The 25205-nt window shown below is 40.4% G+C and overlaps 1 protein-coding gene across 5 annotated transcripts in view; it reads left to right on the forward strand.

Moving 5' to 3' along the window:
• LOC132330751 (calcitonin gene-related peptide type 1 receptor-like) overlaps positions 1-22702 on the forward strand; it is a 63104-nt gene extending 40402 nt beyond the window's left edge. For all 5 annotated transcript variants that reach the window (XM_059853480.1, XM_059853482.1, XM_059853483.1 and 2 more), the window contains 7 exons: positions 3941-4067; positions 5425-5578; positions 6769-6829; positions 6945-7011; positions 12482-12700; positions 13066-13107; positions 18966-22702. In XM_059853480.1, coding sequence (XP_059709463.1) covers positions 3941-4067; positions 5425-5578; positions 6769-6829; positions 6945-7011; positions 12482-12700; positions 13066-13107; positions 18966-19187 — 892 coding nt within the window. In that variant the 3' untranslated portion in view covers positions 19188-22702. The remainder of the gene's footprint in view (positions 1-3940; positions 4068-5424; positions 5579-6768; positions 6830-6944; positions 7012-12481; positions 12701-13065; positions 13108-18965) is intronic.
• Positions 22703-25205: the final 2503 nt, after the last annotated feature.

Raw genomic sequence — 25205 nt, forward strand, 5'->3', positions numbered from 1 at the left:
CAAATCCCCAACAAACAGGAGTGTTTAAACTTTGTAGCCTTTCCTTTGAAAATCCAGTATTCGAGATAGCATTTCAGTTTTTTTCTGATCTCGTTTCATGAGGAAAACACATATAATTGGTTTTCAATCAATTTCTTTTTGTACTGTCTGTAAAAACAACACTTTTCCTTTCCAAATTCACTTTCCTTCCACAAACTCAATGTGTGAAATGGCTCTGAGTCATTATAAGAGCTTTGATTTTGCATAAAAATGGACAGTACTATTGCAATGAATGTCACAAAGCTTAGCAGACTAAATATCTAATGTGACAGGAAAAATGTTTTAACACGTGGGAAAAGGAGTAGGAGATGATTTTACAAGTTCACAGAGAGTCAAGCATGATTTTTCTGTACTGAAATATGAAAACCAAAGTAATTTCATCTTTGCTTGTGGCACTTACTGCAAAAGCAGGTGATCTGCTGTGCTGCCATCCTGTGTCATGTTTGTCTCACCATCCAGGGATTTTCTTCTCTGAGAGAAGGATCATCTTTCCTCAGAGACCACATGGAATGAATCCAGACCCACAAACCACATTTTCTAGACTGTGGTTTATGTTGGGATATAAAAGGAAATTACAAAATTCAAAGGAAGCTAAAGAAAGTCCTCTGCAAGCTGTTCTCTTGGGATGTACAGTTCCTCTAAAGTATTTTTAGTAGCAGAAGGGTATTTAAGGACCTAGATTAATACCAGGATGTATTATGTATCAGCTAAGGCTTGGATAATTATTCGTAGCTTTAACAGGTGGACTTTTTTTTTTCCTATTGTGGGGGGTGCCTTTGAATTTGTCGTTTCCAAAACATTTAATCTGTAAGTCGACTGACAGTTTCCAGATGACATTTGCAGGATTCCTGATCATTAAGATATCTTTAGATTTGACTAGAAATTTGGATTTTTTTTTTTTCTCCAAAGGAAATATCAACTGTTTGGGATTTGAATTATTTTTTAGGACTAAAATTTTTCTGCATTTTAAATTTTGTTTTTTCTTCAGAAAATTTTCTCCTTGGAAATACTTGTCCAGCTTGTGACTTGGGCTCCCCCAAGTGCATTGGAGTTCTTGGTTTAACAGAATGAAATGGATCATAAGCTTGGAACTCTGAACATCTCTGAAAACTCATCTATGAGACATAAAAGTAACTTCTTGCAGTGTCTCTGCTTTCTCATTGTGACATACTCGAGATCATGCACGTGTTGCAAATGCTAAAATAACTGTATGGTTTTCATAATGAACGAAAACTGAGGCAAGAGAATACTTTAAAAAGCAGTGATTTAGGATAAAAGGAGCTGCAGTTTCAAAGATGCCCCCACCCCTCCCCACAAAAATCAAAGCAGCCAAAATAAAAAAAAAACAACAACAAAAAACAAACAAACAAAAAAAAAAAAACCTCAAACCCACCTGAAACAAAGGAGGTTTTGATCAAGTGTCACATCAAATCCCATGACAGCATTCACAGAGGAGAGCAGCTGTGTGTTAAAGAGAGAGTGGGCAAAGCACTGATTATTGGATTGTTGTGGAGACAGAGCTACCTAAATCACCCAGTTAATGTCATCTGAACTGATAATTCCCCTTAGATCCTTACGTGGATCTTACTGGTTGAGTTTTGCAATATTGAAATACCTTAAAAACTTAGATCTCAAACCCACTTAGGGGCTTTTGAAAATGTCACCCTTTTTTCTTTTTGAGAAATTAATGGTTCCCAGTTCCCAAGATATACAGGAGTCCAAAAAAAAAAAAAAAAAAAAAAAACAAAAAAAAGGAAATAGATAATATAGTAGGAAGTCTCTTTTTATTTGAGGTTTAATTGAGGGGTTGGTCATTCAAATGTACTTAGATCATAGACATGAGAATTAAGTGATTAAAGGATATTATGTCATTAAGAAAAACGGTCAGAAAAAAGGGCTATAGGAAGGATAACAGAAGAGAGAGGGTGGGGAAGCTTAGGAAAAATCTTTTTATTACCAAAAACAGTCTTAGTTTTTAAATGCCATCAGTCTTGCTTTCTGTTTCTTGTCCGGTGATCCTTTCAGTCCTTTCATGCATGGGTGGAGGTGGGTGTGGATGGGTGTGTTTGAATATTCAACAGGAACAGCTGCGGGATGACCCGGAGCGATGGCCCCATTAGCTGTACGTGCTCTTGCTCAGCTGAACCTTGAGTCTTAACAATAAGCAGACAGAATTCCAGAGCTGTTCAGGACTTGTTTACACAAAGCCCTCCGCTGGAATCTAGCATTGTCTCTCTTTTCGATTATAAAACATACAGGGAAAAAACCCACAGAAAAATATATTTGCAAAGAATGTAAGACCCTGCATGTTATAATCATGACATTTTAACCTTTTGGGGCATTAAAGCAAGACTCAAGTAAAATCCTAAAGAGCCTAATGGAATATTTTTTTCCTCAAATTCATATGCAACCCTGTTTTCCATATTTTCAAACTTTTTCTTTTGTGTTTTCTTCAGCCAAATGACACGTGGCAACCAAAGTTTCCTATAGGTCCCTGTTAAATGGCAGCACTGGTTTCTAGAGGGGTTTCCTTTTCCTTCCCCTCTTTTTAGTGCCATAGGCTTGGACTGTCTGTCTCAGGGCTTGCACAGTGAGCACTATGAACTCAGTGCAGGGATCTGTGGGTGCTTGGTACACTGCCCTTGTGGGAGCTGCAAGGATGCAGCCAAGTTCTGCCCTATGGCCAGGCTTATGGGGCTGTCCTTTTTTTCCTCTGGGTCACCTTGGTTGTTGTTTCAAGTGTCAGCAGTTTTCAATATACTCCTCCAGCCTTTGTGAAGATTCCATATCTGCATTTCTGTGAAAAAATGTAAAGGTCTCCCTTCTACCCTCTCAAAATAAAAATGAATCACCAATGTCCCTCCTTTATCTTTTCTTCCAGGCATGCTATTTGAAGAGGCCAGAAAACTGGATTTTTTTTTTTTTTTTTTTTTTCCCTTGGGTGGCAGTTTAGACATGTCCCCTGCTGCCCTTTTGAATGTCTTTCTGATTTTTCTCAGTGGCATGTGTGTAAGTGGTAGATTTTCTCCCCCAGTTGTCATTCCCAAGAGACAATCAGCTGCACTCAGTCTCTCTGGCCATTAACTGGAGACAGGCAGGTGTGGGGACTCTGCAGCAACTCGGTGCCGTCTCTGAAGCAACCCAGGAGTTCACTGAAAAACTTGAAAGGGAAGCAGTCCCTCCTCCTTGATTACACTAAGTTATTCCTGCTTCCTCTAGAATGGCAGAAAAACAGAAAGTTGCTGCACCTAAGTTAAACATTCTTTGAGATAGTTGAATTTTTGTTGGGTTTTTTTCTTTATCTTCCAAAGATATTCTCTCTTTAATTTTATTGCAAGATTAAAAGCAAACTTTAGAAATGAACACTGTTAAATGCAGTTCTCTAGGGATTTTATAATTACGTCCTATAAATTTTTGTAACTTAGTTATACACAAAAGTCAGTTGGACTTTGCTTATTTAGATCTTTCTCTAGCTTTGGGCTGAAGGAAAGAGAATGACAAGGATGTGAGTAACAGGAATGACCCTCAAAAATCTGAACAGGTTTGGGTAAATGGAAACAGGGCAAGACAGCTTCATCAAGCACAGGTGTGATAGGTAATTGGGAAATTCTTCAGGTACTAACCAAAAAAAAAGAGTAAATCCTCTGAAAATTATTATCAGCATTTAAATAACTTTCAGCTGTCCACTACAAAGCAGATCCTTCACTGTAAGCATATTGGATCTAAATGTACTTTCTTTCTTCCTCTTGCTGTATTAAATTTGCTCTGGACATGAAGAAAGGGTTGATGTAGGGCTTGTTAGTAAAATCAAGAGCTCTAGCATTTCCAAATGTCAGAGTTGTCCCCAAGTACACATAATTGTCCTCCCATGTACTCATTTGTTCTTGTTTCTCTTTTCCAGGAGCTTGAGTTGCCAAAGGATTACCCTGCATAAAAATCTGTTTTTCTCTTTTGTTTGCAACTCTGTTGTAACAATAATTTCACTGACGGCCGTTGCCAACAACCAGGAATTAGTTGCAACCAACCCAGTAAGTGAAAGTCTGTTTGGCAAAGTCTGCTTGTTTGTAGGTGAGTGGCTCAGAGAATGGTGCAGCAGAGGTGGGGGTGCACAGCTGATGAAATGCTGTGTGCAGTGCTACTGACGTCGTGTCCGTGTGACAGCATTCGTCTCACAGTGCCTGGCACACTGCACTTTCCAGGCTGTGAAATAGGAAAAGTGGGGCTGAGCTCACTGAATGCCTCTTCCCAGCTCCACAGAATGGCATTTGCCCTGAAACAACCGCAGAAAAGCCGATTCTAGATGGTTGTGCTTTATTGCGAGAGTATAAGGTTCAGGGAGGCTGACAGCTGAATTCACCAAGGAAGGGCAGGAAAAAAGGTTTTGCAAGGTGTTTTGGATCTGTCTGCTAGTTTCTTATGGCTTTAACTTGGCCATCTTCAGTTAAAATAAGTACGATTTCTATTTTTGCAACACAATATTCTAAAGATGAAGTACATAAATAAATCCATAGCTCTGGGTATATTATTTAGACATGGAAGATAAATCTTAATTCTGTGGAAGTTAGGTTAAACACTGCAGAAGCTGAATCGAGTAAAAAGATAATTTCCTTTTCTCCTGTAGAAGCAGTCATCAATGTGCTGGAAAACATACCTGAGATAGCTGCTAATAGTCATCATCAAGTGAGTTAGGTAGCAGAAAATGGTAAAACAATATTGGATTTTGGTTTGTTTTAAGCCAAGTGGCAGAAACAGAACAATCAAACAGACAGCAATATTGGAAGAAGGGAAAAAGGATTTAATGTGATCAAAACTTCAAGTTAGCTATTGCTCCTTGTTCACAACCTCACATTTTAGATTTCCCAATAAATTATATAACGGCGTTTGAACTGTAGAATATATTTTGAATGACGCTAAATGCAAATAATAAATGCCAGGCTTCTCCAAAACCTACTGTGAGCTCTCAGTCCCTGTGTGCAGTTATAAATAGGTTAAAACTAGAAGTATTGTAAGCATGTGTTGTGATGGGTAAAAACTGAGAGGGGATTACTGTCAGATAATTTAAGGATTTGGAATGGTTAAGTGTGGTAAGATTTGCAATGAGGCAAAATATCATAGCAGCATTCTGTCACGCTGGAGGATCTCAGGGTCCTTGTGTTTGAAGAATAAAAAGCCAGACTCAGTTATTAGTTTTATGTCACCACAAAGTAGGGGGTTGTAATGTCATGAGAATTCTATTTTAAAAAGTAAATAAATACGTAATTGTAGCGTAAAAAGGAATAAACATTACTTCGAGTAGTATCTTTTTTCCACTTTGCAAATAAAGCTCTGAGATTTCTGGAAATTAAAAATTTATGTTATACTTTTTTTTTTTTTCTTTTCCTGCAGATTAGTTGCAAAGTGTCACAGTTCATCTACCTGTACCTGATGGGTTGCAACTACTTTTGGATGCTGTGTGAAGGCATTTACCTGCACACACTGATTGTGGTGGCTGTTTTTGCTGAGAAGCAGCACTTGATGTGGTATTACCTTCTTGGCTGGGGTATGTGATTTCACTTTGTGCATTTTCAGGTCAATGCAGCCTCTTCCTCCTTCAAACACCCCTACCTTTGCCTCTCTGAGCTGTAGCTTTGAGTGGAGATGGCACACCCCAATTCTTTGTCTGGAGTGTTTTAACAAGCTTAGAAATATTAATGTGGGAAGTTGTGCGTACCTCTGCTGAGAGAGTGATTATGCATTTCTGGAGACAGGAAGTGACTCCTCCTTTGAACAGAGAAAATAGTCTCCTATTATAAAAAAGACCTTAAGAAGTAATTATTCATTGTTCCTCACCTCAGAGATGTTTATTCAGGAATGAATGTTTGTTTTCAGAGAAGTCTCGCCGTGCTGAGGGTGGAGGGTCAGAAGTGAGTTAGAGATGGCCAAGGATTTATTTTTCCAGCACTTCCATTTGACCTGTATTGTTCGCTAAGCAAACACAGAATAGCTGTAACTGAAGATCTCAAGTGGTATCAGTATCAAAACCAACAAGCCAAGCCCACTCACTTCAGATAATGCACAAGAGCTTGCTCACAAAGTGAAAGTGAAGGCTCTGGCAGCCTCCCTGCATTGGCACACTCAGCTCCAGTGTGATGGGTACCTGAGTCACTGTCCCACTGCAGGCACAGCTGGACGGTCACAGGTGCTCAGCAGCTCCTGAAGATCATGCACCACCAGAGGGTCAAGGGCCCCAGATGACTAATTTGCTTATTCTTTTTAATTTTTTTTCATTTGGCTTAATTTCCTGAGTCTAATTTCAAAGGTTTTTTTAGATACAGCACAGTGTTGATACTTTGTCCTCATACCAGTGAGAACATGCTCACCACTGTTAAAGCTGTGCTCATGCAGGCAACCACCATTTTAATATTACCTTCCTATTTGCTGTAACTGCAGATTGCAGCCTGAAAAGCATCTGTTAATGAAGATCACTTGTTGTATTCTAAAAAGTTGATTTGCCTTTCCTGTGTGTTGCTGTGGATTTCTTGGCAAGTCAGTGGGAATAAGGTTTCACACAGCTCTCAGAAAGAAATCTAAGGAAAGAAAGTTTAAATTGGTCCACGTTAGTTCATTTTCTCTGCAGGTACATAGTTTGGGTGAGGTGAAACTACAGAAGAGTCCTACAAAATATGCAAGTTTGCTTAGTTATTAACCAGGTTTTACTACAGAAGAAAATACTGGCTTTTTTCTCCACAGGTTTTCCACTGATCCCTGCCTGCATACATGCTGTTGCAAGAAGCTTATATTATAACGACAAGTAAGTAGCTTCAGCTTGCTTTGCAAAACTTTTATATTTTCTTTAAGGTAAAAAAAAAAACCAAACCAACAAAGCTAATAAATGCCTTTTTTCTTTTCCTGTTTGTTTTCTGTAGTTGTTGGATCAGCTCTGACACTCATCTGCTTTACATCATCCATGGCCCTATTTGTGCTGCTCTCTTGGTAAGCACTTTTCAAATAATATTTTGTTTTCTTGGGGTTTTTTTTCTGGCTGCTCTTGATGAGCTTACAAAGGTAAAAGCCTTAAGCTAACATTTAGAGGTCGCTGTCGCTTGTGAGCCTGCTGCTTACCCAGCAGGTGCCTCAGACACACAAGATGCAAGAACTCTTGGCTTATTAAGGATCTGTGCTTCTGGTCCTTGGAGAAACTCAGGGTTTGCAATTTTGATTATCATTCCACTTAAATGCTAGCTAGCAACAAGGAAGGACTAAAGCTTACCTGGAGTACTGGAGGGGAATTTAAAATCCTTTCTTTTTGCTGAGAATGCCTCTCATGGCCAGACTCATTTCCAGGTGGACCCTGCTAGGAGCCTCACTGTGTCACTGTGCTGTGGCCGAGCAGCCACCAGACTGTCTGAGGTTCAGGGAGAGGGGCTTTGGATGCCAGGACTGACTGTGGGTGGGAATATGGGATGGAGAGAAATCACAGCAGGCACTTTGTGAGAGAACCAGTGCAAATGGTTCTGCCAGTACCTGTGACTGCCCCTGTTCTGATACTAATTTAGCACTGTCTGCTTTGGCCACTGGGGTATTGCAGCTCCTCTGTTTCTGGAGTGCTCAGGAAATCTTAGAGCACAGTGTTCTGTCTGACACCCCAAGTCAAGGACAGCTCTATTCAGTGTTCTCTACTAAATGAAATTTTGGGTGAGTAACTGAGGACATTACTGCATAAAAATCAATCTTGCATGTCAGTTGCACTAGGACTGGATTTACCCTATGAAATTCAGGCAGTAGATTGTTGCTAAATGGAAATAGGTGTGCACTTAAACAACTATCATAATTAGCAGAGAAGCATTCCATATGGCATTAGCCCCTGACTGTGTATGACAGTCATTTGTTTTATTGTAGCAGAAACCTCAGGCTGATCTGGCCAAACTGCTGGGTCCATGGCTGTTGACTTTTCTCCCCACTTTTCAGTTCACAAAAGGAAGTTGATTAGGAATAAAAATCTTTATGGAAATTCCTTCCTAACTTTATGGAAATTAATTTCAGTTTCTGATCTACACTTTGCCCTTCTGTTACCTTGTTAATGAATACCTGTGGAGGCCATTCGGTGAATAGAAAATTCTCTCAGAAGACCATTGCATAAATCCTGGGATTCTTGTGATTCCCTTTTTCATTCACAGTGAAATTAACTAGTGAATTTAATTTTGAAGACTGTGATGATACCATGACACACCTGAGCCCCTCTGTGTGGGCAGCCAGAGCAATGCCCATGAAGTTATGGAGAGCTGTGACCTTTGGGGTGTGAATTATTGCTGGTAATCTCTTGTCCTGTCAGACAGGTCTGCTGTATCTGTTCATGTAAGGATCAGCTGTGTTCTAATCTGTAAACTTAGACCCAGTTCTAAATCCTTTCAGTTTTTATTCTCTCTGCCTTACACAGAAGATGAAACCCTGTTTTCACAGAAAAGTATAGGGGGTTTTTTTAGGTGGGTTGTTACTTCCATTGTTCTGGTGTCTCTTCACAGATATATCACTTAAGTAAAACTCTTTCAAAGACAATTTGTATTAGAATTTGCTTTCAATAGCAATGTAAAAGTTTGTGTAAAAGCTATGAGACTGTACTATCTTCCATGAAGTGACCTCATTTTAGGATGTAAGGTCATTTTTTTTCTCCTTCTAAGCAGTGGCCTCCACAAAATCACACTGCAAGTGGCCAGACTCCTGTGGGATTCAAATGCTCTGGATCCGTCCCAAATGACCAAGTCTTGTTTCTATTCAAGGCCACATTCAGAATGTTCTTTGATTTTACTGGAGGCATAATAATCATCTCTGTGGGGTTGGTCTGGGCAGAGTCTTTGTCCATCCTCTTTGCAATTTACAACTTTGTTCACCTGATATTCCTATCTTTTTCAGGACCGGCCTAAAAGTGTTTCTCTTGTATTTTTCTTGCCTCAGTACAATGAGTAAATTTATTTGAAAGTCATGCAGGAATAACAGATTAAACTGTATATCTTGCCTGTAATGTGAAAGTACTTTAAAGGAGTTGCTTTCCTTTCCGGAAGGAAAAAAAAAAAAAAAAAAAAATTTGTTTCAATTCAGAAAAGTCAAGGCAGGGCTAAAGATGTTAGATTAGTTTAGGCTTTGTGAACAGAACCCTCATTTGCTTAAGCAGTTTGCTTGCCAGATACAATTTCCACACTTTACTAGGCATGACCTGCTTCAGTCGACATTTAAGCATAACGAGGGGGAAGACACTCTTTCTATTTGCAGGAGCAGATCTCAAAGAACGTGAAGGGGACTGTCAAGTGGGTGCCAGAGAGAACTGGCAGAGACCAACGGGAATTTAACTCTTGTACACCACTGAAAATCCTACAATTACACAGAGTTAAAAACAACGCTGCTTTTATGGTCCCTGTTGTTACGTAACTGTGGTCAGTTCTTCTGCCAAAGAATCAGGAGCAGACATAGGTTGCACTTTGGAATTGTCTTCAACTGACCATTAAATTACAACTGTCTGCCTAAGCACTCGCAATTAAAGAAACAGAGTGAGAATGAGACAGCAGAGGGTGATGTTAGTTTGCATGCTAGACAAATATTGATCAAAATTTTGAGGGCAGAGAGGAAAAGGAATTGGTTTGCACTTCAGTGAGAGCAGTACTGATTTCCATGTAGACTTCAGATGTGCGAGTGCTCTTGTGGTTTTGTTTGTTTGGGTGCCTCTGGGTTATTTAGCTATGACATTTTTTATATAAGTATGGTCACAGAGATGTTCCTTTCTCCCTGCAATAATGCTGTGTATTGGTATTGCAGTCTGACAGACCACTACAGATGCAAGTTCTGAGTGAAGGTGTGCTAGAAGGAAGTTCAGGTGCTCCCCGCTTTGTCTTTCATGTTCTTGTGTTTAATGACTTTAAGCTGAACTTGGTGCCAGGCTTAGGAGTTTAGAAGTTGAATGCTCAGTTGTGCAGGCAAAGATATGGAGCTGAACAACTGTACTAAAAGCCAGGCAGTGGCTACCAACTGATATCTAAAAATATCTGAGTGCCTCGAGTGAGAATGGCCTGTTTATATCATCCTAAGGAAGAACAGAAACAGAATTTAAACCCACAAGGATTACTATACTACTTAGTGCAAACTCAGCATGGAGAAAAGTAGAAATATCAGGGACATGAGGAGAGTTTAATTCAAAAACTGCAGCCCTATTTACTTAGGAACTCAGCTTCAGTTCATTGCCACTCTCAAGCCAGACTCTAAATGCTCCTGAGTTTCCAGTATAGGCACCACCACCTTTTTTTGTGTCTAGAGTTGCCTTCTCTGCCTTTGTTTCTATTTTTGCTCAGTTGCCTTGTTCAATTTTCAGGTCACTGGGGGGCTGTTGCTATTTCACTCTGTGTTCATTGTGCAGATAGCACAACAGAGCTCCTTTAGGCTTTTCCAAACCGTCACAGTCAATTTGATGATAATGTGCATGCAAAGAGTTCCACTGCCCTACTTTTGCTTAAATGTAAAAATCTACTCAGCACCTTACTTAAATCCAGGACCTGCTTTCATCACTTTAATTAAAAATTCAGTTCATCCCGACCTCGCTCTTATTTTCTGACAGAAGAGATATTCATCAAAAATTGGTGCTACATACTTGTACTGACACTCATCCTGTTCTACTCAGCTCTGCCCTCTGCTTTGCCTTCTCCAGCTTTCTGTTTACCCTTTTTGCTATTTACAAACTCTTTGCATGCTTAATTTTGTGCATTTTGGTTTTGGTGGGTGAAACAAATAGAAAACCAGCTCATTGGGTGCTGCTATTTATGCCTGGCTGCTGCAACTTTCATCCTCAGCTAGCACTTAAGGGCAGTGTTATAGGAATCGGCCACACTACCAAAACATGAGAGGACAGAAAACTCAGTGTTTGAGACGTGTTAATGTTGAACAAGTAGATTTGAGAAGGATTAAATTTAGAAATGGAGGAAGGACTCATTGTCTGCACGTACTATAGGAAGTTGGATAGGGATCGTGGGCTACATAAAATCTAAATAAATCCCTTGAGAAAGAATCAGAAGACCTTGGCTGTTTAAACAAAGCTTAAAGGTAGCTGGAGGCTTCCAGGAGAACTTCATGCAGTAGTTTCCTATGTCAAACAGCTTCCTGTTAGAGTTATTTAAATAGCATGTAAGTAGAATATAAATAACATCCCATATCTGTAAAGGGCCATGTTGCTATAATAGCACACCGCTATTTATTCTGAAAGCCTGAACTGACAGAAAGAATTCTTCCAAGGCTGTGGAGCATGACACCCATGGTCTGAAATGCCTTCCCTGCTTGCACTTCTGCTACAGCAAGACAGAGAATTCCTCCTAGACCAGGAATTCTGATGTGTTTTAGAAGGGATTTGTCCATCTGCCAGCTTCTTCCCCTACCCCCCTTTTGTCTCTAGTTGGCAAGGGCAGACAATCCTGTGGAGGCAGAGATAGGAGCAGAGCCTCTGTCCCTTCCATAGCAGCTCCCCAGAGCACCTCTGTCCTGTCTGTGCATGGTTTAAGGGCAGGGACTGGCTGAGCTCTCAGGGTCTCATCTGCCTGCAGCTTCCACCAGGGGCTGCACGGAAGGTGAGGGTGGGCTGGGATCATCCCTAGGGCTGCTGTGCCTCTGGTTCCTCATCCCTGGGGGGGGTGTGGGTGTGGGTGGGTGTGTGGGTGGGTGTGTGGGTGTGTGTATCCATACACGTACCTCTGTGTGTGTATCAGTTTTGTGCTTGCTCACAATGACAGTTTGGGATTTAAAAATCCCAAAATCCTGGTCAAACCACGAAAAAAAAACAGAGATAGACCATTTCTAACAAAAGAAAGCCTTAGTAACTATGAAAATAAACAAGTTCAGTAGTGCAAAGGAATGACATAAAGCATCATCTCAGTGCTTGCCCCATTGGCAGCTCTGCTGAAAGAATAAAAGATCCAGCCATTGGCTGGAAGACTGCCAAATCCACTGTTTGTCTAGAGGAATATACAGTTCCTTGTAGCAGCATTTTGGTGATTTTTTAATTATTATTCTGATTTTACCTTCTCGATAAGTTACCCAAATTCACATTTGAAAAATAAAAAGTAGCTTTTTGAAGAACCATATTTAAATACAAGGAGGGAAAAGCATCATCCTCTCTCTTGACCAACTTGAAAAGAACCAATCCTTCACCCATGCATTGTTACTGGCATCAGAGAGAAAGGTGTGTGGGTTGTTACCACTGGCAGGTACATTGCTTACAGAGTTTGAGGAATGGGTGTGGATACTGGAAGTTGGAGCCACATCTCACTTACTTTAAAGTGTTTTCAAAGATGTTTGTCTGATACCTCTTGTATAATCACAGGGTGTTTATGCAAGCAGGGTGAGTTTGTGTTGTTTGGTTTCCAGTCTCACAAGTCAGCGTGTGGGATTATTTTCCAGACCTCTTTCTCAGTGTCATTTCCTTTTCCGACAGGTGAACCTTTTCTTCCTGCTAAACATTGTTCGTGTTCTCATAACCAAGCTGAAAGACACCCACAAGGCTGAGTCCAACCTGTACATGAAGGCAGTGAGAGCCACCCTGATTCTTGTCCCTCTCCTTGGCATCGAGTTTGTGCTGTTCCCATGGCGACCCGAGGGCCGGATCGCCGAGGAGGTGTACGACTACGTGATGCACATCCTCATGCACTACCAGGTGGGGAGCAGCACCCAGCCCTGGCTCCCCTGAGCTCAGAGCAGCTGGCATGGCAATCAAATAAAAGACAAATGGTCGTGTTATTGCAGTTTTTAAAGATCTTCATCCAGTAGTCTTTGATTTCTCGGTATGCTGGATTTTCATTTACTTGCCTTCCAATTTTCAAAGGAAGGAAACATCATGGCAGAAAGCTGGCCCTGTGTATTTAGTGGTCTCTTTTTAGGAATAGTTCATTGTGTTTCGATTTGTCCTGCATTTTCTGTGCTACCTATATCTGAATTTTATCAGAAACCTTTAATTATCTCACACCTGAAATAGCCCAAATGCATATGAATTAAAGCAGAATCTTTGTTTTTATTTTACAGGGTCTTCTGGTGGCTACAATTTTCTGCTTCTTCAATGGCGAGGTAGAGTAACGACTTTTACTATATCTATAATAATTATTCTTTTTTATATGTTTCTGTTTCAGCAATTAAGGAGGTGGTATTTTTTTTTCTTTTCATTTTTTAATTTTATGTCTAAATTTATCTCAATTAAAAGAAGAAAACACAGTATCAGGATGCCAAAAGCAGAGCTTGGAAAGGACTGTGGGATAATTGATGGCACCATTAAATGTGTTAAGACTGATTCTTGGGTGCTGAGCTATACATATTTGTCTTGATCAAGAAATTGAAGAGAGTTGTCACGTTGCTATAAAGTCCCAATAAATATCATAACACTGAAAAGCAATTCAACACTCAGAAGGCTTTTTTGTCTGGAAAAACCCAGAAAGGGTTTTTTTTGGCTCTGTTGGAAGCTGTACAGGATGTTATCCTGGAGAATCATTGCTTGGTCCTTCTGTAGCAGGAGCAGGACCGCACTGCACAGGTGTAGCTGGGCTGGGGTAGGGCTGTACCCCATGTCAGGGGGCTGGAATTAGATGGTCACTAAGGTCTCTTCCAACCAAACTCCCTCTATGAGTCTGGGATTGTTTTATGAGGCTCTCTGGGAAAATTTTAGGCTGAGGTTTGGAAAAGTGTTTTTTAGCACAAGCGAAAAGCCGCATTCCAACAGTCAGACCTTAACAGCTTGGTGCACTTAGGGCAGGAATTTGTGTGGGTCACAAGTGCATGTTTATGGCACCATGATCAGCCAGTTCCAAGGACAGACCTTATTCTGACATTAGAGGATTGTGCTAGGTTTCAGCAATAGATGGTACTGATCCTGTTGAAGCTAACCAGCTGTTATCTTGGCTACCTCAAGGGCCCTGGAGTGCACAGGGTGACTTTCATGTAGAAACTCTTGCCCCACGCTGTAGAGAGTACACTTCCAGAGGCTTAGTGTCAGAGATCAAAGCAGTAGGAAGGCTAAAAAAAATATATCTAAAATTGTTAATGTTGCTTTTGCTTGCAAAAAAAAAAAAAAAAATCCCAGCTATCCCAAAACAAATGAACAAAATATCCCCACCAGAAAACTAACTGGTAATTTGCCAACACTTTTGGAAGAGGAACAACTACAATGCTATACTTAGTCCTACACATCTGTTTGCTCATTTGTTCTACATTTAGTGTGGTTATAGTGTAGGCTGTGAGCAGAAATTTGGGAGTAACCAGATGTTTTCCTCAGACTGAACCCTTAGGGTTTTTTATCTAAGTTGTGCCAGTGTGTTTCTATAGTGTTCTTGGGCAGTAATTTTTACTCAAAGGTAAATATTTCACTAATGCTAGAATTGATTAGAGTAGATCGCCCTTCCTTCTCTTCCCAAGTCCAAAGCTGAAAGAATTGCAATGAAACTACCGTGGTCTTCGAAGGTTTATTTGTGTGTCTTTGTTGTGTGTCCCCCCACCCAAATGCATGAGTCTCAGTGATTTTTTTTTTTTTTTTTTGCCAAGGAGCCATAAAATATGAAGATAGGCTTTGTCTGGGGCAGGGGCCTTGATCTGATTTACCATAGAGTAGATTCAGGTTCAAGTCCCTGCTCATACATTTGCTTCAAAGCAAGAACAGCATTAAGTGTTCTGGATTGGATCTGATCACTTGCCCTCACTCTGCATTGACATCTCACACACTCTTTCCCTTCTGCAGTGCAGAAAGCTCAGGATGCCTTCATAATGCCATAGTATAGTTCAGAATGCCTTCTAAAAACAGGTATTTTGAAAAAAAAAATCAGTTTGTTCTGCTCCAGTAGAAAATTAAGGAGGAAGGGTGGAAAACCTTGAAATTTCTGCAGTATTTATGAAACAATATTGTCCACTGCTCAGTTCTGTCTTCATCCTTGTGCCTCTTCCAAGGCTGCTTTTCGTTTTAAATTATGATTGATTTTGAAATCTATTCCGGTGTCTGTTAATATTTCAATGTTACAAACTCATATTTTTTAACATATCCTTTTCTGCTGTGTAAGAAAAACCAAACTTGAGTCATCCCCTAAGTTCACATGGGCTCCTCAGGGGTAAAAGATGAGCTCTTCCACAACTCCTATAAATGCTAATATAAGTGAATCAGTGCTTGAATATCTACTGGCAGAATAATATTTAAAGGAGGACGTAGGTATTTTAACATTTATTAATTTAGGAGTTCAATTCTTAGACCATAGACTTTGACTTATTTAAACATAAATGTCTGTATTTGTTCTCTAGAGAGTGGAAATTTATCCTTTTTAAACCACTTTTGGGTCCAGTGCTTCAGTGACCACTATTTGCTTTTTTAAAATGATTTTCAGTACACCTTGCTCAAGAAAGGACTTAGTGCTTTATAAACAACTGTATCGCTTAGAAAATGCAAGGGGGGAGAATGTAGGTAGGGAAAAATGCCAGCACAGAAAAAAATGTCTTTCCTTTGTCTCCTAAAAGGTTCCAGCCCCAGCAAGTGGGGTGAAGGACAGGGGTATTAGCAATTAAAAAATGCCAAAAGCACTAGTTTCTTTCTAAGTCTTAGCCTGTTACTGTACGTTTTAGTGTGTTCTGCACCAAATATCAGGAGCCAAATCCTGTTCAAGCAAGACGCTTCTGGCCAGAAAGTGAACAAAAGTGATCTGCTAGGATAGAACTTCACTGAAGATGAATTAAGAAATGTGAGAAAAATAGCTGGTATGTGCTGCTGACTGTAGCCAAGGAACATCTCCAGTTTGCTGAGCAGAGCAGCCAGGGATGGCCTGTCAAATCCAGTTCTTACAGGCACTGCAGCTGCTGGCCACAGAGCTCCTTCAGACAGGGTGGATGTGCAAGACCTTCAGCTTTGATCCTCTGTGGCAGGGCTTCCCCAAGGGCACTCACAGTCAGTCTGCTCATTGGCCAGCAGCCCACCATAGGATGCTCTCAACACATCAGGTTTGCCAGCTTCAGATGGCCTGGAGTGGCTTCTGGGGTCATACAGGCTGTGGTCAGAGGAGAAGCTTGCCCCAGATCTCTGATCAACCAGTAGGAAGATTCCTGTTGAAATTTTAATAGCAGGTGCGGTAATGACCTACATGATCTGTGTAAGCCTTGTGGGGTTTGTTTGCTTTTTTCCTTTCATTTCACGGCTCCACAGAAATGTTGCCCTGAAAAGCATAGTCTCAGGTTTGCAAGGTTATACAGTCTGTTGTACAATAGATGAGACAGATGAGGCCGTGTTGTGGTTTGAGGTTTTTTGGGTTTTTTTCTCCTGGTTGGCTACTGAGCTGTTTCATTTGTCTGATATTTAACATCAAGCTAGCAGTCTTATAGGGCTGACTGGAAGGAGTCCTTCCTGCAAACTCATCAAATCCAGCCATTATTAAGTTATAAGGTGAGAAAGAATGAAAGATTCTTCCAGCTGGGACCAGCATCTCTGTTAATGACTGAGAAACACAATTATAATATTATAATTTTTTTTTTTCATTCAATGCTTTCCTTAATATACTTTCTTGTAACAAATTTACAAAGTTCTACCCCTCCTGAGCTGAATTTACAGCTCCATGCCACTGCTCAAAGCTGAGGAGAAAGTGGTAAAAGTTCTATTCTCACTTTGTGGGCAGACACACATATTGTTAAACAGAGTGTAATTTCTTTTTCCAATCTTTTTCTGTAAATGATTGGAAGGTTAGAGGAGACTGAAAGCCACTCACAACAGATGAAAGGATATAAGACCCTCCAAGAACAGACACACCGCAGGACAGGGCGTGCAGTCCTGCTTCAGCAGTGATGGAGAGGCTTTGGGAAGAATGCCAGGAATAGTGGCTCAGTTAGAAATGCATGAAGACAGCGTGATGGGCACTGGGGCAGGCAGAGAGGAAATGCTCTTTGCCCATAGAGGAAACCCATTTTATAGCTCTCTGTCCCTGGCATGGAGCAGCTGGACTGCTTTCCCCTGGCACTAGCCCCAAGACACTTGTCTTGCAGGGATGCTGGTGGTTCTCAGGAGCTATGGAATCCTTTAGGATTGGTCAACAAATGCTATTAGCAAGCAAAAATAAGATGAACAATTGTTACTGAAGGAACCAGGAGAAGTATGGGAGAGGAGTGGAGTGTGTAATTTGGCAAGCCTAGTTAATCTCCCAGCTCCACCAAGAGACTTCTTTGACCTTGTTAAACCATTTAGTTCCAGTTGCTGGCATTTCCCCCACCTCCAGCCTGTCTTGTCTAAAGTGAAAATTGCTCAATGTGTAATTTTTTGCATGTGTGTCTACGTTCAAACTCTGAGCTTATTGAAGTAACTGACTGTGAAAGGAGAACAAATACCACATAGCTTAGTGGTGAACACAGATTGATTGATTCCAAATTAAATTCCAAGCTTCCCTCTTGGAAAAGCTGGAATTTTGAATATGCTCCTTGTCTTGGCTTTATGATAGATTACAGGAGATGGAGTCAAATTGTGCAAAGACTTAAGGTTCTGTATTTGCTCTATTCTAAGGTTCTGTGCAATGCATATAATAATTAATCAAAAACTTCCCATGCTGAAACAAGAACTCAGCCTTTAGGCTCTGAAGAAGTACACAGTTTTGATATGAAAAGCAATAGGAGCTGAAACTCAAAAGTATCAAGATCGTTGATTTCTCAGTGTTTGAAGATTTGTGTTTAGATGTTTGGAATGGATTAGAAAGTTTTTATGAACAGTAAGAAAGCATTTCCTTTGCCCTAAAATGCTAATTTGTTATGTTAATTGGTTGATACTTCTTTCCTTACTCTAACATGTCCTTGTGAAGGATTTGAGAAATATGAAGTTCTCCTTTAAACAGAGGTTTCTGATACCAGAGTGCGGGAAGTCTAAAAACTACATCCCTTTTCTTGAATTTATTTTTATTTTTCATGATTAAAGCCCAAGTAAAAATAGACAAAAGGAGCCATTGTGTGAGGGAAATGGAATACAAACATAAACCCTGAAGACATACGGAAAATCCTAAAACTATTAATATAAACAATATAAACAATTAACTGGGGCAGTCACTGTTCACTGGTTAGCAGTTAGGACTGCTTTCCGTACAAAGTTTGGCTGAAAAGGAAATTAAATAGTCATGACTTGTAGGCAGTTTATTTTAAAGTAAAAAAAATGTTTGAAAATGCCACAACAGGAGCTGTTACCATTGTTAGCATTCCCCACTTGGCATGCTCCCTGAAAGACTAATTCTGTGGGAATGTCATGAATGTGGTACTTCATCGCTCCACTCTGCACAGGTGTTTAACCATATTGGAGGGGAGGAAGGCCATGACAAACATCACATCCTTTCAGTGTAGACGTGTAAACCAGTGGGGCCTTCAGCTGTTTTATCAGCTTTATTTTTAACTCTGCTAGAAATGTGGAGTTCAGGAATTTGTCCTACTAGTCATTTGCTTAAGGTATGGTCAGAAATTGGGAAAGACTGACTTGTGCTAAAATCATGTAATGATTACAGCAAATGTAAATTATGGTTTGTTGAGAGTAAATGGATTTACAGATGCTGAGGATGTGGCCTTTTGGAAATAAGGACAAACAGAAATTACCTTTTCCACCTCTGTTTCTGATCTATCCTTCCCTGGACTGCAGTTCACAGGGGAGGAAGCAGAAAACTGTGTGGCTGCTGTTCCTCCTCTAACCTGTGCTTTTCCTCAGCAGCTAGTGCACTACAATTGTAAAATGCCATTACTTCACACCAAATTTACTGAAAAATGATGTTTACCTAAGTGGTGAATAATTGAGAATGCCTCAAGTGCTAAATGGCACGTAGGTAGGTGTCCTTGCCCAGGATTTCTGAGCCTTGCTGTCCCATTTGCTGAGACAAAGAATGAAGAGACAAACAACCACAGCCCCTGAGCCGTGGTTTACGTGCTTTTTGCTTTGTCTGGGGGCACAGGTGCAGGCAGTGCTGAGGAGGCACTGGAACCAGTACAAGATCCAGTTTGAGCACAGCTTCAGCCACTCAGACGCCATGCGCACGGCCTCCTACACTGTGTCCACCATCAGCGACGTGCAGGGCTACGGCTACGGCCATGACTGCGCTGGCGAGCACCTCAACGGCAAGGGCTACCATGACATGGACAGCGTGGCACTCAAGACTGAGAAGCTCTATGGCTGAGGGGCTGCCCCTGCCCCATGCCCTTGTGCCAATCCACAGCTGATCCATTGACTTCATGGCCAGAAGATCTCAGCTACCTTGGAATATGTTCTTCTCCTGGATGATGCAAACTAAACCGACACGTTGCTCATGTGTGTGTGTGTGTGTGTATACACACACGTGCATATATACTTGTGTTTGTGTTATCTATACAGTATGGACATCTGTACATATATATCTATATATGTATGTGCCTTTACATAGGGATACAAACTTTGCCTCTTCAGTTTCTACTGTGTAGACAAAGTTGGCAAATTTTTGTACAAAGGAAGTCAATGAAGGATTTCTTATTTTCTTGGAAGTTTGTATAAGACTGTGCTGTGTTGAAGCCGCTTCATTTGCCTATAGAATCTTAGAGTGTAAATACCATACTCTGTTGTCCTAATTCAACCTAAAACAGAGCATAGCAAAATGGTTTAAATAGGTGCAATAATAACAAGAAGTTTTCCAGGTTCTTTTTTTGGTCCAGCTTTCGTTTGGCTATCAAAAAAGCCTGACAGGTAGTCTGAGGGAACAGATTCAAAGATAGATACTGCTGTTTTGGTTAAAGAGATTGATGTTTTGCTTTGGTTTGGCCAGTTTGTTTTCTTCCCACTGTTTTACACCAAGCACAGAGACACTACTTCCAGTGTGAGCCTTCATGTACTTCTGTACTGCTATGTACTATCTTGCACCAAGATTTGAGCAATTTTATTTAAGCTATTTCAGGATATTCAGAAGTGTCTCCTTCTCCTGAATCATATGGAAGTTTCTTCTGGATTTAACAAAGACAGGACTGGTGAGGCCTCACTGCCAGAGAGCAAAGGAGTAACCTGAGTCACTGTAAGTCCCTCCAGACACTCATAGTAACTGCAGCTGGTGGAACTTTATTATGTGCTTAAGGAATCTACTCAGCTGGAGAAGGTCATGTACAGAATTCCTTGTGGCATTGTTCTGATTTTACTTTGATGTATTTCCCTGGCCATATGCTTGATAACTTACTCCTTCGTTCTTGGGGCAAAGTTTGGGTTAATTTTGTGGCCGGTTTTGCTGTCTGAGGTGAGCATGCAAGACTGAGCACAGTGCACATGTTATACTACTTTTAAAGCCCAGTATAAGTTTTGTATGATAAAGGTTAAAAACTTTAGAGATGGAGAATTTCAGTATTGTTTTAGATTGGTTGATTCTGAATCTCTGTCTCAGTTAATTAGCTAAGAGCAGTGCTTTATATGTTGTTTCTTTGGTTCTGCTGGTGCATAAAGGTCTCACTGAAAACTAGGAGGCTATCAGGAAGGTCTTGAGAAAATGTGTCTTTATAGAAACTTGTATTTTTCCTTAATCGTTGTGCTTTAAAGAAATAACAGTTTTGTCAGGTGAAATGACAAAAATGCTCAAGAATGAGGGCATGAAACAAGGTGAGCTCACTGAAAATTAAAAATGTAAGAAAAAATTTTTTACATTTCATTTGCGGATAAGTCTACTTGAAGTGAGGAAAAACCAAAATTAGGCAGAAGAAAAAGTAGATGGTAGAACTGTTTTGCTAATGAACTTATTGCTGATGAATGTAGTCCAGTGAAAAAACTGGAAGACAGTTCTTTCTGAGACCAGTTTGAAATAATTTTGCATACAAAATTATTGTATACAAGCCACCTTGACTTTGACATTTAAACATTTTTGTCAGTAGTTTCTCTCTATGCTTCAATAGTGTCTAGGTAATTTTCAGTGTTTATTACTTTGTGACTTCTTAAGGTGTTTAATGCTTTGTACTTACAAAGAAAACATTAGGAGGATGTGGCAAGGTCCAGCCACTTGCACCTTTCTTTAGCTTTTTTTACAGTTCTTATGTCTGGAGTTTGAATATAGAAAGTGTTTTATTATTGATACAGTTTCACAATATAGAATTTCAGCTAGGATGCACAAATGAAGATCTCTTCTCTTCTGCAGGGCTGTCTGGTCAGATGATGGGGATGATTTGAAGAATCTCTTGGATTGTGTAGAGTAGTGTGAGACCTGACAATCAGATGTCACAGTCTCTTAAATTTTTAAGAGTGACAGTAACAATGTCTGCTACAACATGACTAGAGGTTATTTACAACTCTGCTTGCTGATCTTTGTAGTGCTACTTAACATTTGTGCCATGTTCTGAAGATATCAGGGTGCAGAGAATCCCTGCTCCAGTGTAGCAGCTTTACAATTGTGGGACCAGATCATCAGCTGGTATAAATCTGTCTTGAGTTTCCTTTACACAATCGGCAGGTACCACTGAGACTCAAAGCCCAGACAGGTGTCTGTCCATTTAAATGTGCTGTAAACCATTTATGGCACATTATTAGACAATTATTTCATGGTACCTGGTGGATCGTTGTTGTAATTACCAAATAGATGTTGGTTTAGACTGTGATACAGTATTAGACTTTAATTAAGCTTCTTTCTCAGAGAGGCAGTTCAAATTTACCAGACTACAGATTTTGTCATTTAATATATATTTCTATTAGAGAAACATGTAATTATAATTTAGGAGGGAAAAATGTTTTTACAGAAATTACCCTAATTCTAGGTGGACAATCACAGCTTCCTTCTAGGCACATATCTCCCCATCTTCACTTTGGAAAAGAAACACAGCCAGCTGGATGTGCAAGAAAATCTTTCTGGCAGTGAAGGATCACATGGTATAGCAGAGCTGTATTTCCCCTCTCTTGCTGAGATTAGATAATCTGTTTTCTAATTTGCATTGGAAAATACCAATTCCTTATTTTGTCTTCCTACCTCACCTTTTTTCAGTTCCTACATAGCTAAGAGAAGGTTCTGCTTCTTAAAATGTTTTTCTGTCACCATAAGTTAAAATCAAATTTTTATGCTCATTTCTCATGGCTCTCTTCTACTTTACAGAATGTTGTAGTCCATAGCTGTCTTCTCTGGGATGGAAGTAAAATCTCTTTTGGTGGGGCTATGAGATTCCTTTGAACATGCAGATTATTATTTTTTTATTACATGTTATTATTTGCTGGGGGGGTTTTTTTGTTTGTTTGTTTGTTTTAGTTTGGATTTATTGTATCAATCTACAGGGGCTACAGCAATAGTTGTCTTATATTTTTTATCTGTAACACCAGCATGTTATGATTCAATGAGAGAAAATGTCTATTTTTAATGCTACTGTCTTCAAGTAATAAATGGCTGCATTGCAGGGTCCCTCAGCTGGTTTTTTAATGTTGGCATTTATGTTACTCAGTTTTTCATGGTGGTGACTTATAAGAGCATTTGGCTGTAGAAATGCTGCAACATGTACTCCTTTTGATGTCAAGAAACATTTGGGCTGGCAACCAGGCAACATTCATTTATTGTACTATGGAAATAAGATTAATATGCTTACACTAAGAAGAAAATGGAAAAAATGTGAAGTTATTTTTTTGGTTGTTTCATTTTCACCTTGTTCATATGAATCATGCATTTTAATTGCTGAGAAAAGTATTGTTTCTGATCAATAAAATATTACTCCATTTGTTCCTCTCTCTTGTTCTGTAATATAACAAAGCTGATATCAACTGGCTTTCACAGATGTCTTAACTCTGTGCTAGTTAAATATTAACCCAGGGAGAAAGTAATTACATAGAGTTACTAATAATTATTGTGGTTTTAAGTGTTTTTCAATACTTATATTTAATACTAGAGTGCTGAATTTCTGGAGGAAGTTTGTACAGATAATAGAAGACGACTGGACATAAAATTATTTAACTGAAAGTTTCAAATTCCTATTTTTTGTCTTCTGAATCCACCTTTTAATAAAAAGTCATTAATAGTTGCTTACATTAAGCCAAAATGTCTGTTTCATCAGAAACTAACAGCAGAGACGAAATTGAGTATATCTATCTTCTTCATCCCATCAGTTGAGGTGGAGGTAGATAAGCAAACCTGATCTCAAATAAAAAAACCCAAGGAATATTTAACCATACCAGGGGATCTTAAATACTGGGTGTTAATACTGCTGTCTGCCTGTTGCCCCTATTTAAAGTGTGCCAATATCCATCCAAGAAATGCACAATCTCCGGCCTCACTTCATGACTTCTGAACAGCAACTTGTAATTGCAGGTAGGTTTTTTTTGAGCTCCAGTTCCTGGGACCAAATGTCAGGCAGCAGAAGTTGTTACAGACTCTAAGTTTTGTCTGTTCCTTCAGTTCTTTACCAATATTCCAACTTACTGATTCTCTGTCTGTACAGAGTTAAAACTGGTCCATTTAACAATTATTCTGTACTGTTATGCAAGTAACTGTAGAGAAGAAGTAAATCCAATCCCCCAAATCCAGAAGCTTCTCCTTAAAACATTTTATTCTAACTCACACACAGCAGCAAAAAAGGATAGCTACAGTAGCATTTTCCAATTCAGTATAGGTGTCCCTGTCAAACCAGCCCAAGTTTTCGCTGGTGCCAGCTTGGGTCTGGGAGGCATCCTGCACAATGCAGAATTTTAGGAGCCAGCTGGCCACTCTGGCCCACAGGCCTCTGCACCAGAAACACCAGCCCTCATTCCTGGAAAACAAAACTCACCCACCCAGGTTCCTGATGGCAGATTGCAGGAGCCACTCTGCACTGTCAAACCAGCCCAAATCTGCAGTGGTGCCAGCTTGGGTCTGGGAGGCGTCCTGTGCAATGCAGAATTTCCGGAGCCAGCTGCCAGCCGGCCACTCCGGGCCACAGGACCCTGAACACCAACGCTGGCCTTTTTCCCTGGCAAGCAAAACTCACCAGTCCAGGTTCTTGATGGTAAATTGCAGGATTCACTTGGCACTGTCAAAGCAGCCTCCCTTGGCAGGGGTGCTGGCTTGGGTCTGGGACGCATCCTGCGCAATGCAGAATTTCAGCAGGCAACCGGCCACTCTGGGCTACAGGCCCCTGTGGTATTCACATGCCCTCTGAACAGAGAGAAGCTGTGAGACAAGCAGAGAAGAAGGAAAACACAACTCTTATCTCTCTTGCTGTGCCTTTGTTGTGCTAAAGTAGAATGCAATATGGAGATTGTTTAGCCAAAGTGAGGATGTTTTGTTCCCTTGGCCTATCAGGGCCAAGAAGTGTGTGTGTGTGGGACTGTCACAGGACAGTCAGGAGAGAATCAGAGATGAGTGCAGTTCTGTGCAGTTGTGAGCAAGAGTGAGTGCCTGGCAGATTCAGTTTAGATGAAATGTACACAATGCAGTATAATAAAGTAATTAATTAGCCTTCTGATGATGGATTTAGATGCATCATTCTCTCTCCCCTTCATCGGAGTCGTCTTTGATTTACTATAGGCCCCTAAACACAAACACCGGCTGTGGGGGGAACGGTGCGGGATGCGGAGGTTCAGGGACATCACACAACAACCAATATGATCCAGTGAAGCCAAATTTATTATCCCTAAAAAGACTGTATTTATAATAATTCTCTACTGTCCACACATCTCTAGCTAATACATGATTGGTTAGGCCTAGCTGTTCACGCGTCTAGGAGAGGATGCTGATTGGATCATCTAACTTTTCACGCATCTGGCTGTGGTTTTCTGTCCCACCCATGAACTTTTTCCTCAATTTCCCAAGCTCACTGACAAACTTGCTGAGTCTATTTGACTCTTCTTCTTGTATCTTTTTCAAGGATATACCTACCCCATTTTCTGAATATGTCCATTATTGTTTGTGAATGTGTCCATTGTCCATTATCCCAAGCAGGCTGGATTGTGCATCAGCTGAATATGGCCATTGTTTCTCAAAAACTCCTCAATCTGCAACAAATCCTCAACAACCGGCCATTTTCCCAGGGAAATAAAACTCATCCACCAGGTTCTTGAAGGCAGATTGCAGGAGGCACTTGGCCCTGTCAAACCAGCCCAAGCTGCCACTGGTGCCAGCTTGGGTTTAGGAGGCATCCTGCGCAATGCAGAATTTCAGCAGGCAGGGGGACACTTGGGGCCACAGGCCCCTCCACACCAGAGCCGGCCCTCTTTCCTAAGAAACAAAACACATCACTCCACATTC

This window comes from Haemorhous mexicanus, chromosome 8 (genome assembly GCF_027477595.1).
Source record: "Haemorhous mexicanus isolate bHaeMex1 chromosome 8, bHaeMex1.pri, whole genome shotgun sequence".
In the NCBI taxonomy this organism is placed as follows: Eukaryota; Metazoa; Chordata; class Aves; order Passeriformes; family Fringillidae; genus Haemorhous; species Haemorhous mexicanus.